The 13,728-nt window shown below is 35.4% G+C and overlaps 1 protein-coding gene across 2 annotated transcripts; it reads right to left on the bottom strand.

Annotated features, from left to right (window-relative positions):
* Nucleotides 1-1,282: 1,282 nt before the first annotated feature.
* LOC131164401 (uncharacterized) lies at nucleotides 1,283-12,838 on the bottom strand. Of its 2 annotated transcripts, none has more exons than XM_058121544.1 (9): nucleotides 12,591-12,838; nucleotides 11,450-11,536; nucleotides 11,159-11,246; nucleotides 3,287-3,466; nucleotides 3,028-3,198; nucleotides 2,655-2,828; nucleotides 2,408-2,562; nucleotides 2,121-2,244; nucleotides 1,283-1,624 (listed from the first exon to the last, which is right to left on the bottom strand). In XM_058121544.1, exons 2-9 carry the CDS (start codon nucleotides 11,494-11,496, stop codon nucleotides 1,613-1,615), a joined length of 951 nt encoding a protein of 316 aa, XP_057977527.1. In that variant the 5' UTR covers nucleotides 11,497-11,536; nucleotides 12,591-12,838; the 3' UTR covers nucleotides 1,283-1,612. The 2 variants fall into 2 exon arrangements, with proteins under 2 accessions (XP_057977527.1, XP_057977528.1); XM_058121545.1 differs by having other exon boundaries at nucleotides 11,458-11,536; nucleotides 12,591-12,836.
* Between the last annotated feature and the right edge of the window lie 890 nt (nucleotides 12,839-13,728).

Below are 13,728 nucleotides of genomic sequence, written 5' to 3'. Positions count from 1 at the left end.
TGCACATATGGAATGTACCAACCACTGCTCACTTATGTTTCAAAAATTTTTCAGTGCTCAATTTTGATCAAAGATTTAATGGAAATAAAGAATTTAGTTTTTATTATATTGTCATTTCATACAAATTATTAGGGGTAAAACTTGTTCAAATAGTCTAAAATTTTTGAGAAGGAAGGTTAATTGATTTAATTATTTTATTTTTTTCTCGATAACCGAGTAAGGAGGCAAGGGATTATTATTATTATTATTGGTAATACAATGAAGAAATAGGGGTAGGCTGTAAATTGTGGAAATGAAAATTTTTTAGAGAGAAAAAAAAATCAGATACCAACTGTTTGGTTACTATTTTCAATATTAGAATTTATTCTCATTTTTTCCTCGAATTAGATGAAAATTAAAAATATGAATAAAATAATAAATTGTGAACAGGAATAATAATAATAATAAAACTAAATAATCATGTATATAGTTTCTCATTTCTTTGTTAGTATTCAATTGCTTTTATAAAAATTAAAAATCAGAATTTACTATTTTTAACTATTTTGGCAGCTTATTATCAGAGTACGTCATTATTCAAAATTCAATTTAACTCCTACCTCTTATATGTAGTCTAATTAAAATCAAAATAAAATGACCATAAACCCAATTACATTTAAAATTAAATATTCATAAATTCTAAAAAATGAAAAAAATAAAATGTCACTCAAAAATTGTTCTTATTATTTTTCAAATCCCATGTATAATAAAATTGTTCTTGAAGCGAAACTCTAATAAATAGATAAAATAATTATAAATATTCTTTTACTTTTTATATTAATTTTTAAAATTTATTTTCTTTTGCATTTCAATTATTTTAATCACAGTTTCTAACTGTTAAGAACAAAAAATATATTTACTCAATTAAAATTTTAATTTATTTTAATTTAAAAAAAAAACGAACGAATCCTGTTTTCTAATTATTAACTTCTAATTTCCAATTCCAATTTTCAGTTCACTTCTAGTTTTAACCTTCATGATCTTTTACAGTGACAGCCCCTATATTCCTTTGTTTCCCTCACATTTCTCATTTTTTACAACTAAAATTTTTAAAATCTTGTAGCAGCTTCCACTCAAATTGATCAAGGAGGATCAAATTAAAATATTTAAAAAATCTAATTGTTAAAATTTTCTAAAAATAATATAAATATATTAAGAAATTGGTTATTCGAAAGCTGTAAACCCCATCCCACTCCACCCCGAAGCTCTGCTTCTTCATCACACCATATTTTCTTAGCTTCGCACATTTTACGCAGAAGTGTTGCTGATAAATTGCTACAAAAAGAGCTTGAGATGACAAATGTTTTTTAAAAATAAAAAATTATACTTATGTATCATCACTCAAAAATTATTAGCCCGTATAGTGAATATCGATAACATACTTTACCCATGGATATGGGAAAATTAGCTAAAAGAACAGAGCAATTAGATCTCAATCTCAACAAAATTGTTCTGTTTCATGCTCTCATTTCAGTACCCTAAAGAACAAAGGTTGAACAGCACCATCAAGGCTTAAAATTCCCATTGTGGACTCCTCTATAAATATAAAGATCTGCACCACTATCATACATCACCTTCAATGCTTCATCTGCAAAATGGAAAAAAATTGTCAGCACCCAGTTTACATACAGCAGCCTCTGAATGTCTTTGCACAGTGTCATAAGAAATTAGATGACAATGATCCAAGAAAGAAAAAAACCATCGATAATAAGTTTATTCATTGGCACATGCCCAAACAATAAATCTAGCATGGATGGCTTTCTTGGCATCTTTTGCTTAGTGGTATTTTTTTTTGTTGCCAATAAAAACAAACAGAAACAGCCCAGGAAATTTCATTATATTTGGCAAATTTGCATATCCAGAAAATCAAACAGATGCAATCTCATGCACATCATTCCTATCAAAATTCCAGGTTGCTAGTATCATGCCCAGGCATATATTTGATTGTTAAGATCGCTTAGATTATCCAATCAGAACTCAGTATGCTTTCACAGCTTCATGTCCAAAGTAGTCATTTAAGAGGTTTTTTTTTTTTAAAATTATATTTATGACATATATACAACAATACCTTGTATTTATCATACCTTGCGCTTCTTAAATTTTCTCCTGCCACTGCTACCATTATCAAAGTTTGTCATTTGCCCACTGTCTTCCTCTATAGGTAAAGTTCTTATTTCATCGTAAAAGTTTTCTGCCAAGCCAAGCAACCTATACGAACAAATGAACAATAGTCAACTTGCCAAAATAAATGGGACGCATGGGCAGCATAAAAGAAGTCCAGATTTATGAAATTACATGACCCATTTTATAAATCAACCAAAAAAAATTCAATAAAATCAGAATGATCAATAATGATACTCATTGTGCATACCCATTTCTCGACTTCTGCAAGTGTTTTGCTTTCTTTTTCTCCATCCTTGTGAGAGGAGCACGATTAAAAAGTTCCTCTTCTTGCCGTGCACGCTCTTCCATCTTCTCCTTGAATCTAGTGAATTCTCTACTTTCGTGTCCGACAATCTCCCTCACCTGTACATTTCAACCATGTAGAAAAAAAGATAATCAAAACCATTTATAAGAAGTCAACCAAATATAGTAACAAGAATAACAGCATAACCAACCTCTTCAGGTTTGCCCTCTATAGTATCCACCAGTTCCCTAACGTAAGCGCTCTGCTTAGCTTGTCGTAAAGCATGTTTCTCTTTTCTCAAAGCATTTCTTTCTTGTTTTGACATCTTGTCTTCCTCCATTGTAGTCGGGGCAAATTTGGGTGGTCGATACACACCACTGCCATCCTGCAGTTCATGCACATTGATTTAGAAAAATAAAAACAGAAGATCATTAAAATTTAATTCAACCAAAGATTAATCATTCAACATTGGAAGTAACATGTAGGTGGGAGCCTAGTGCACTGAGTAGAGTGTTAAAACTTGCAAATGAAAAACAAAGAGAAAAATTAACTAGTACAATTGACTCTCAAATACATAAACCCACCTCAGATGTCATGTTTGACTTGCTAACCAGCATGTCAGGATTTGGGCGATATTTCAATAGATCCTCCGTCTTCTGAGCTGCATCTGTTTGCTTTTCATTCAGATTTTCTTTCTCCGTAACCTTTGTGAGCTTTTGAATTTGGTACTGGAATTTTTTGTCAATTGGACGAATCTGTATGGAAACAAAAAGATGATTAATTATGCAGAAATCAGTGATCGGGTATGAAGATGGATAAAGAGAAGTGGAAATATATTCTGACCTTTTCCAAAAATAATCTAATCTCCACAAGGCTTCGAATAACAGGATGTCCTTCAATTGATAAACCTCTAGCCTTGCGGAGCAAATAATAGACAACTGATTGGCAATAGTTTAAAAGCAGCAAGTGTTTGGCCTCCAGATAGCTTACCCCATCAGCTGTTGGAAATTGATCTGCTTTTACCTAATGTTCAGACGTGAAAAACATTAACAAAAACTCATGAGCAAATAAAATGATTTTTTTCCTTTCGTTAAATTAAAATGAGGTAGAGGATGAGGATGGATGATACTACCTTCAAAGGAAAGTCAATGTTGATTAAATAACATATTTGGTTCATGCAATGGAATCAATGAAGGAATATCATCAAAATAGTAATAGGATGAAATGTTTCCAGTCCAGTGGTTGGCTGAGGCATGAAATCAAGACTGGAATGAAAAGTTAATTCCATTCCAATATTTGTTATATAAAATAAAACTGAGTATGGAATCATATCCATATTACATTTACCATAATGTCCTTGCATACATGATACAACAATATAATATTTTAGCAATGCCATCCACTGAGAGAGAGAAAGAGAGAGAATGAAATCCCCAATGCTATTCCTTCTTATATGACCTAACATAGGCCACATTGGGTGGAATTAATGCCTTTATCTGAAGGGAAGAAGGCCTTGACTGATCAAAGGTGCCTGTGCCTCTTGCATTTGGGATCATGTGGGATGCAATTGGCCAGTGAGCATTGGCACACTAGTCAGAGCAAGGCTACAAGGAAATTTACAAAACCATACTTCCTTAACAATTTATGCAAGAGAAAGCAGATCAAAGGTGCCTGTGCCTCTTGCATTTGGGGTCATGTGGGATGCAATTGGCCAGTAAGCATTGGCGCACTAGTCAGAGCAAGGCTACGAGGAAATTTGCAAAACCATACTTCCCTAACAATTTATGCAAGAGAAAGCAGATCAAGCCACCGCTAACTAGTACTGATCAAATAAAAATAGTCCATGGATGAAAATGAAATTAGATGCATATATTCAAGTTGATGTTAAGGTAAAATAACAAACAAAATCAAGCCCTAGACATGTTGAGCCCCAGAAAGAGGAACTGGCATAAAATGGCCAATTATGAGATTTGTTGCTGTCCGACAAAAAGTTGCGAAGATGAATATTGAAGAGCACAACTATGGGGTTTTGTGGAGAGAGAGAGAAGGGGTGTGCATTTGATTGGGGCAGCAAGGGGCATCAACTTGGAATAAAGTGCTGTTAGAAGGGATCTTTTTGCCTTTGTGGGAAAATTAAGTAGGAATGGAATGCTCATTCCTGAGTAAATTTGGTGGAACGCCTATTCCTTAAATAAAAGGAGTGCTCGTTCCAAAAAAAATCAACATTCCAGTCATCTTGTAAGCAGCCAAACAGAAAGGAATTGTCCAGCCTCGATTCCTTCCTACCAAACAAGACATAAGTTCATCCAGAGATGCTTTTGTGCAAATCAATAATTAAGAAAAGAAATTTGTTGCTTTTTTGCATTTTGCTGCAGGGTAATCATAATTGTATCAAGCAATGTTTGCGAGACCTAAGAATTGAGGCGTAAGCCTTTTAAGAATTTTATTTTTAGATAAAAGTATGTAAAAATCACATATTTTTTCAAATAGAGAAGAGTTAAGAAAATTACAAATAAAATGTAAAAAATCAAACATAATTTGAAAAATACTTGTTCTCCATTCAAAAGATACAAACTTGAATTCATTACGTAAATCATGCCCAGCGATAGCTATAACATTACAAGGTTCAAATTGTTTTTAAGATCAAAGATGCAATGCTCAATTATTTTGATAAAGTTGTCAAAAGTTTTAGAAATCAACTCATATCTTTCATATAAACATATAGTAAAATTTTCTAACAAAAAATCTAACTTGAGATTCATACACCGGTACACCCAAAATGCATAAGCCTCAACAAAAAGGTGCAAAAGGTATGCCTTTTATACTGATGTGTAAGTTTCAGTGTGTAATGCATTGGCCTTTCTGCATCTTGTATCTTAGAATGAGCCTCATGATGTTTTAGGTATGCCTTGTCTTAAGGCAAGCATTGATTGGGCCTTTTAAAACATTGGTATCAAATGTGTTTGGGGAGGTGCTAGTCACGGCATCAAGAATAATGGAGGGAGCAGCCTACAAAGGCACTGTTTGTTTTGGTGGGACGGGCTGCATACTGAGCCACACAAAACCTAAATATTGTGGTTATGTTTAAGTGAGATCTTTTGGGGTTTATCAAGCTTCAGGATTCGGGTTCTGGTGGCAAGTTGTCACAGGATGATTACACAAGTGATGCCGATATGCCACATATAGTGCTCAACCCATTCACCCCTTGAAACAGGCAATCCCAAGGGTAGTCATGGTGGGAAATGGGAATAACAAAATAAGCACAACAAACAGCACAAATTGAATCACAGATCCACAAAGTTGGCTGTGAAGGGAAATTTAAGGGATGTAATGTAGCAGCATAGAGTAACTCATTTCATTGAACCATGAATGGACTTCAAAGCCTGCAAGCACAACAGTCATAGTGCAACTAAGCCTACAGCTTTTTACATATTTATAGATTGGCCCCAGGGCAATATTACTAGTCTACTATTCCATGAATGACACATATACAAGGCTGCAAAGAGCATGAGGCAAGCGGCCATGGGCAGGAACAACACTATCCAAGCTTGACCCAAATATGATGATACAAGAGAAGACTTGCATGAAGTAGCAACAGGGACATTAAGATAAATACAATAATCATATTTTTGAAGAGTTCATGGAAGTTTACCCAAAAATATAAGAAGGAAAAAAAAAAGTTTGTAGTAGGGTTGGTGATAGTGACTGTTAAGATTTGATTAAAATGAATGACCTAACTTGAAGATTGGTCTCTTCCTCTATTTATAATACAAATTAAATATATTCTAATGACAATAATATCCTTACTAACTCTCATTAATTAACATACTAACAAACTCAATAATAATAATATTAAAAGACATATATAAACACTCCCCCTCAAGCTGGAGCAAAAATGTCATATGCTTCTAGCTTGTTACAAATGAATTTAACACGAGCACCCCCCAACACTTTGGTAAACCAATCAGCAAGTTGCATGCCCAACTTCACATAAGCGGTTGTAATGAGCTTCTACACAAGTTTCTCCTGAACAAAGTGGCAATCAACTCCAATTTGCTAGGTCCGCTCATGAAAGACTAGGTTGGAGGCAATATGAAGACCAACTTGATTATCCCACATCAACTTCATTGGCTGAGAATGCGAAAAACCCAATTCTTCCAACATGTTCTTCAACCAAACAAGTTCACAAGCAGTGTAAGTCATAGCTCTATATTCTGATTTAGCACTCGACCTTGCCACCACAGTTTGTCTCTTACGCTTCTAAGAAACCAAATTACCACCAACCAAGATACAATACCTGGTGGTGGATCTCTGATTGGAAGGTGATCCTGCCCAATCTGCATTTATATATCCATGCACATAAGTATGACCTTGATCACAATATAAAAGATCTCTTCCAAGAGCACCTTTGAGATATCTCAAGATTTGAATTACTACGTCCCAATGACTTGTCCTTGGAGAATCTAGAAATTGACTCACAACACTTGTTGCAAAAGAAATATCTGCCTGAGTAATTGTTAAATAATTCAAATTTCCAACAAGTCTCCAATATTGTCAAAGATTAGGTAGCAAATCACCCATATCCAGCATTAACTTGCTGTTAGGATCCATGGGTGTATCAACCGGTTTAGATCCCAACAAGCTAGTTTCATCCAATAGATCAAGAACATACTTCCTCTATGACACAACAGTTCCGATACGAGATCTAGAAACTTATATACTCAATAAGTATTTCAACGATCTCAAATATTTGTCTAAAACTTAGTTTGAGACTCTGAATACTTTTATCATCATCGCCTGCAATAACAATATCATCCACATAAATAACAAGAAGGATCCTACCCAATGAAGTATGACGATAAAACACGGAATGATCTATAGTACACTTTTAAAGATCAAACTCAAGTACAACAACACTGAAATGACCAAAACATAATTTGGGAGACTGTTTTAAACCATATAAAGCCTTCTTGAGCCGACAGACTAAGTCTGACTCCTCCTGAGCAACAAACCTAGGTGGTTGCTCCATATAAGCCTCCTCCTCAAGGTACAAGGTTACCATGCAAGAAGGCATTTTTCACATCTAGCTGATGCAAAGGCAAGTGACAAGTAGGAGCCAAGAGATAACTAGGCTTACTAATGTAAGTTTGGCAATTGGAGAAAAAGTATCAGAATAATCCAAAACATACACCTGAGTGTATGCCTTAGCAACAAGACGGGCCTTTAGACGAGCCACAGAACCATTAGGATTGGCTTTCACAGCGTAAACCCAGTGACAACCAACCATATACTTGTCACGAGGAAAAGGTACCAAGTCCCAAGTACCATTCTCATGTAAGCGTTCATCTCTTCAACCATAACATCCCTCCACCTAGAATGGACTAAGGCTTCCAAAACAAATTTGGGAAGGGTAGTAGATGATAGAGCAGTAACAAAACAACAATAGGAGGGTGATAAGAAGTCATAAGAAACAAAGTTGGAAATGGGGTGTTGAGTACATGTGCATTTACCTTTCCAAACAGCAATAGGAGGTTCAACATCATGGGAAATATGATCATCAGACGAGGAAACCAAAGGGATGGTAGTAGAAGCTAAAGGGGGCTCTCCTCCTTGGAGCCGCCATCATAAATACACCTGCAAATTAGGATGATCAAGATGATGAGAAGGACTCGAACTACATGGCAACTCATATGGTTGGTTAAGGACAGCAACATAGAATATGGAAGATTAGGCAAAGAAAAAAACTCATTGAGCTCAGAAGCACTCAATGGTTGGATGTAGTAGGGTGTAGACTCAAAGATGGTAACACTGGCAAAAACAAAGAAGCGATGTAGTATAGGACTATAACAACGATATTCGAGTATATGAGTTGCCTAGAAAGACACATTTTATAGCGCAAGGATCCAAACTTATCCACCCTAGGAGTTAGTTGATGAACAAAGGACACACACCCAAATATACGAGGAAGTGAAAATAAGGGTGAATTACCACATAATGACCCAGGTGACAATAAATTTGAAACGGTGTGGTAACAACAGTGCAGGTGATGGAAGCTCTGCCAATCGTCTTCCTTGTCTTCAAATCCTGGATAACCACAAAATCAGGGTCATTGAACAATTCATGGATTTAGTAATTCTGCTAACGGGCATAAGGTTGAAATGAAATTTGAGAATATATAAAACTGAAGGAAGAGAAAAAGAAAAAGAAAAAGTGGGATTTACAATCCCAATTTCCCTAGATTGCAGTAGTAGATCCATCAGGCTATCAGCAAGAGTAACACAAGGTAAATTTGTAGGATATTGAAGAATAGAGAAAAATCTAGGTACACCTGTGATATGATCAGTGGCAGCAGAGTCTATGACCCAAGGAGTAGGACGAGAAGTGTTGGATGACAAGCATACTATGTGATTACCTGTTTGGGCAAAAGATGCAATGGGAAGAGAAGCTTGCTGTGACTGAGACGCTTGATACTGTTAGAACTTGGAATACTATTCCTCTAACATAGATACAGTACATTGCCCCCAAATTGACCCTAAAGGTAAGGAGTCCGTGGTGGCTGCATTGCTGCCCCCAAAGGTGTGAAGTTAGCGGTGGCTACATTGGCAACACAAGAAATTCAGTTGTGAAGATCCTAACACTGCTTAATGGTATGATTATTCCGTCCACAATGAGTGCACTAGCGAGGAGTACCTTTGCCTCGTCTATCTCTACCACTATGACCACTCGAACCACCTCGATAACTTTTGCATTTATTTGGTATAGAATCACCCTATGTAGCAAAGGCTATCCTCTCAGAGCTTGATGCAAGAGGAGGAAAATGCATGCTAAAGAAAGCGCAAAGGACGCGAGAATAAACATCCACAAATGATGGCAGCTCGGCACTACGAAGTATCTGAGACTGAACTGCCTCAAGCTCAAGTCTTAAGCTTGCTAGAACACGAAGAACTATCATTTGCTCCCTCTTCTTCTGCATCTTAGGAACGTTGGCATTTATAGGTTGCACGACGTTAAGTTCCTTATGAGTGCCAAAATAATCTACAATACTCATATCTCCTTGTTGTAATTGAAAGCATTCCTAGGATAAATCATACATACAAGTAATGTTACTAGAGTATAGAAGTTCAACATAATCCCAAATCTACTTGCACATATATAGACACATACACATCAGTGCAATCTATGGCTCCATCGAATTCCAGAAAAGGGAAACAATCAAGGCATCTTCCTAAACCCACACATCTTTTCTCTTCTCACCAAAAGAATCAGATTGGAGCAAGGGGTCAGATTTCCCTAATCCCGCCAAATAAATCCAAACAGCTTTAGACCATTGAATATAGTTCTTTCCATCCAACTTTTTAGTCGTTTTTTGTGGTAGCGATGTAAGAAACAAATTTTTGGGATTCATAGATTTCATCCCAATGCTCACAAATCAGCAATCAAGAACAATCAAAACTAACAGGGACAATCACAAACTATGTGAAGCACCAACACAACAACAAATGAGGTGAACAACTCACCAACAGATATAGCACTATCACAGCTCACAAATCAGCAATCACACCAAAAACAAGAAGAATAGTCAATAATTGGGACAATCACAAACTATGTGAAGTACTGACACAACCACAGACAAGGTGAATAACTTACTAACGGATATAGCACTGTCACAGCCTCACAACTGAGCATACAAACACTGCCACAGCTCCATTAAACTCACAAAGAAGCCTTCATAAACCCTAAGCAAAAATGAACGAAATACCGCGAGTGCATGGTCGAAAAAGGTTGAATTTTTGGGTAAAGACTGACCTAACAACTTGATAATATAGCCTAAAGAAGGAATTAGAGCATGGCAGAGGAAAAAAGAAGAAAAAAGTGGTCGTAACTTCAATCACGCACCGAAGCATGGGATCGGCCGTACAGGCATTTGGCTGGCACATGAGAGCGCATGGGGTGTCCTCCGGCGATGGATTTTTTTGGGATGGGTCGTTGGGGGCGTCTGTTCCCCCTTCCCATATGGTTGGATTTGTGAAATAATATGGGATGAAGGTGAATCTGAAAAGAACAGCCGTGGGAATGGTGTTTTTTGGCGACAGCCGAGGGGAATAGGGTTTTGGTTGGATCATACTTTGATACCATGTTAAGATTTGATTAAAATGAATGAGCTAACTTGAAGATAGGTCTCTTCCTCTATTTATAATACAAATTAAATACATTCTAATGACAATAATACCCTTACTAACTCTCACCAATTAACATACTAACACACTCAATAATAATAATACTAAAAGACATATATAACCTCTAACAATAACAAAGAGCATCAAGAGAAGGACGTGATGATGGTAGGTATGGTGCATTAATGATAGTCACAGAAGTATTGTTGCTCCAGGCACTAGTTTTTCTCCTTTCCTTGACATATCCTTTTTTTTTTTATTTCCTTGCACCAAAAACATTTCAGTTTTATTGCTCCTTTCATGACAAAAACTTTCAAGGAGCATTGTGAAAAAAAAAAACCCACACCCAACAACAACAAGCCAAGCCTTAAGTCCCACTAGGTGCGGTCAACTACATAAATCCTTTTCCTCCGATTTATGCGATCATGAACAATTGTGAAAAAAAAAACACACGCACACACAAATAAAAAGTCATTGATTCTATTACTTATTTTATCCAATGTTGAACATTTGAAGCGCAAATCTAAAGTGTACTTCCTACCTTGGAAGTTAATGCTTGCACTTTACTCCTTACTACATCTAATCCTTCCTTCATTTCTTTCAACACTGCCACCAACTGAGATGCTTCTCTAAAAAAAACAAGAGAAATAAATTAAAATCATTGTTATAACTGACAATATGAATCCTAGTTAAATTCTGTCTGAACAGTCTACCAGTGGAAGTGTTGGCACGAAATTAGGCACTGTAGAACTATATAACTTCACCTAGAGAGCACAATAAAGTGAAAAGGAAACAAATTGGAGAATAGTAAACTTAATCCATAAAATCTAACCTCTTTACCCTTTCATCTTGATCCAAAGAACTATTTGTCTCTTCCATGATTTTGCCAACAATCACAAATGGCAATACTGTGGCCTCTCTGTCAAACCCAATGAGAAGCACATTTACATCTATTTTAAGTTCCAAAGAATTGAGAATCATGCTAAAACATAAAAGGCATGCAGAAAGCTAGTATATCGTGGATGATAAGAAAACTACCTATTCCTAGTCAACAAACTTCTCTATTATTTATTTTATTTTTTGGGCCATGAATTTTGATCAAATAACAGTTTGTCAATAAGAAGCCAAGACCCCTAAAATTAGTTAAAACCAGTAATCAAGAGGCAGCAAGAGTCCAAGTAAAACAAGTCACCATCCCTGCCCAATTTTCATTCCATGGGCCCATAAATTCTCATAATGAACCCCAGACAATGAAAGCATCACTGATTTTTGTCATTGTTCAGATTTATACACAATAAGCAGACTTTCAAAATGCTACCAAGCTACGCTACAAGCTGCCGGAGAATACTATCAGACAGACTGAAAGCTAAAATGGTAATAGAAGTGTATTTGCGTGTATCTCCCTCATAAATCTCATTCTTTTAAGCTACATTGGTTAGACCAGTACATGTTGAACTGAATTGAACAGATAAAATTATCTCCCCTCACTGTAACAAGTCAGATTGATAAGTCTCAAACATAGAGGCAATTTTAATTTAAAATGAAATAAAGGCATCATTTATGCATCTTACAAAAACAAATTTCATCTAGACTCATACATTCATTATATGCACTAGTGTTAGAGAGTAATCAACGTTAAAAACAACAGTTAAACAAGGGAACATAAAAAGAATTTAATATCGTAAGTTTATTACAAAATGGAAGGAAGAGAGACTAGAGGCAAACTGACTGAGCCATCACTCAGGCATAAACCATCCGGTTCATCCATCAAATGTTTTTCTAAGCAGGAACAAAAAAAAAAAGGTTAGAGGTCGTCAAGCAGAGAGCCAAGACGCTCTGACGCACGGTCGCATGGCTGATGGGTAATGGCTCATTGGTTCATCAAGAAATTGAAAGAAGAAGGAGAAGAAGAAAACACCGAGGGTGACTGATGGCGAGTGGGGAAGAGAGAGAGAGAGAGAAGAGAGATATACCACTGTGCCAGCTTCGAAGTGGCAGAGCCAACGAAGGAAGCAGCAAAATATTCCTCCGATGGACACACTCTCCCTGGTCTGTTGCTGCTCCGGCGACTACTCTGGTCGCCGCTGCTCCGTCTGTGCGAGAGGGCCTGGGAGGTCCGAGGTGAAGCGCTCAGCTGTGCACGCAGTCTCGCAGGGTCTAGGGCTTGAGAGTATTTTATTTAACTTTTTTTCCTGGTTGCCTATAAAGAGTTTTCTTTTGAAGGATGGAATTGGAGTTTTTTCCTGATTTATCCTTTTAAAAAAAAAATTATTAAAAATACTTTTGTTAGAAAAATAATTACGGGAATGACTCTGACATAATGTCGTTATTTTATGTGTCATTTTGAGAATTATTTTTTTTAAAAAAATATTATTTAATATTTATATTTTTAAATAATAAATTGAAAAATAAATTCTTCTATGTAATAAATTTTTCTACATAATAAATCGGGAAATAAATTCTTTTAGGTAGCGATGAATTTGACAAGAGTAATAAATAGATAATAAATTTTTTTGCTTAATTTTTTTATTTATTCATTTGTTTTTGTTTTCAACATTAAAAAGTTACTCAATTATATAATGTAGAGCAAACATTTATTTAAAGCCTAGATCAAATTATACAAATACAAATTTGTTAATCAGAATCAAATTATAATTAATTTATACATGAAATGACTTAAAATATATATATAATATAAAATTTTTGGGATAGCTTTTTAAATACTTAACATTTTATCAAATTATAATTTTAAAAATAACTTAGTTATTATATTACGAAATAAATTATGATGGTAAAAAAAAGTTTGAACTTAAAATGAGAATGAAAGATTATCCATCATTTGTAATAAATTATCTAATTCAAATGATCATAAATTCGTTGTTTAATTAAATTTAATATGAGTTATAATTTCTTTATCTAATAATTTGTCTAAATCGTTCTTATAACTTCTACAAGGCTAGAGGAGGCGAGCGTATCAATAAGCAATCGAACAGCTCCGAGGGAAGATCATATATCTCCGGAAAAACATCATCACCTACAACCACAATATAAAAAACAAAAACACAAAAGAAAAATAATTTCATTGTATAACTGCTTACACGCTTCATTGCA

The sequence above is a fragment of the Malania oleifera genome, chromosome 9 (genome assembly GCF_029873635.1).
Source record: "Malania oleifera isolate guangnan ecotype guangnan chromosome 9, ASM2987363v1, whole genome shotgun sequence".
Lineage (NCBI taxonomy): Eukaryota > Viridiplantae > Streptophyta > Magnoliopsida > Santalales > Ximeniaceae > Malania > Malania oleifera.
This window is presented reverse-complemented; position numbering and strand designations above follow the sequence as displayed.

Excerpts from the sequence above, each read along its gene's own strand:
- LOC131164401 (XM_058121544.1), bottom strand. The coding sequence starts at position 11,496 with ATGGAAGAGACAAATAGTTCTTTGGATCAAGATGAAAGGGTAAAGAG. Across the intron at positions 3,467-11,158 it reads TGCAAGCATTAACTTCCAAG|GTAAAAGCAGATCAATTTCC; the intron begins GTAGGAAGTACA and ends TCTGAACATTAG. Across the intron at positions 2,245-2,407 it reads TTGCAGAAGTCGAGAAATGG|GTTGCTTGGCTTGGCAGAAA; the intron begins GTATGCACAATG and ends TTGTTCGTATAG.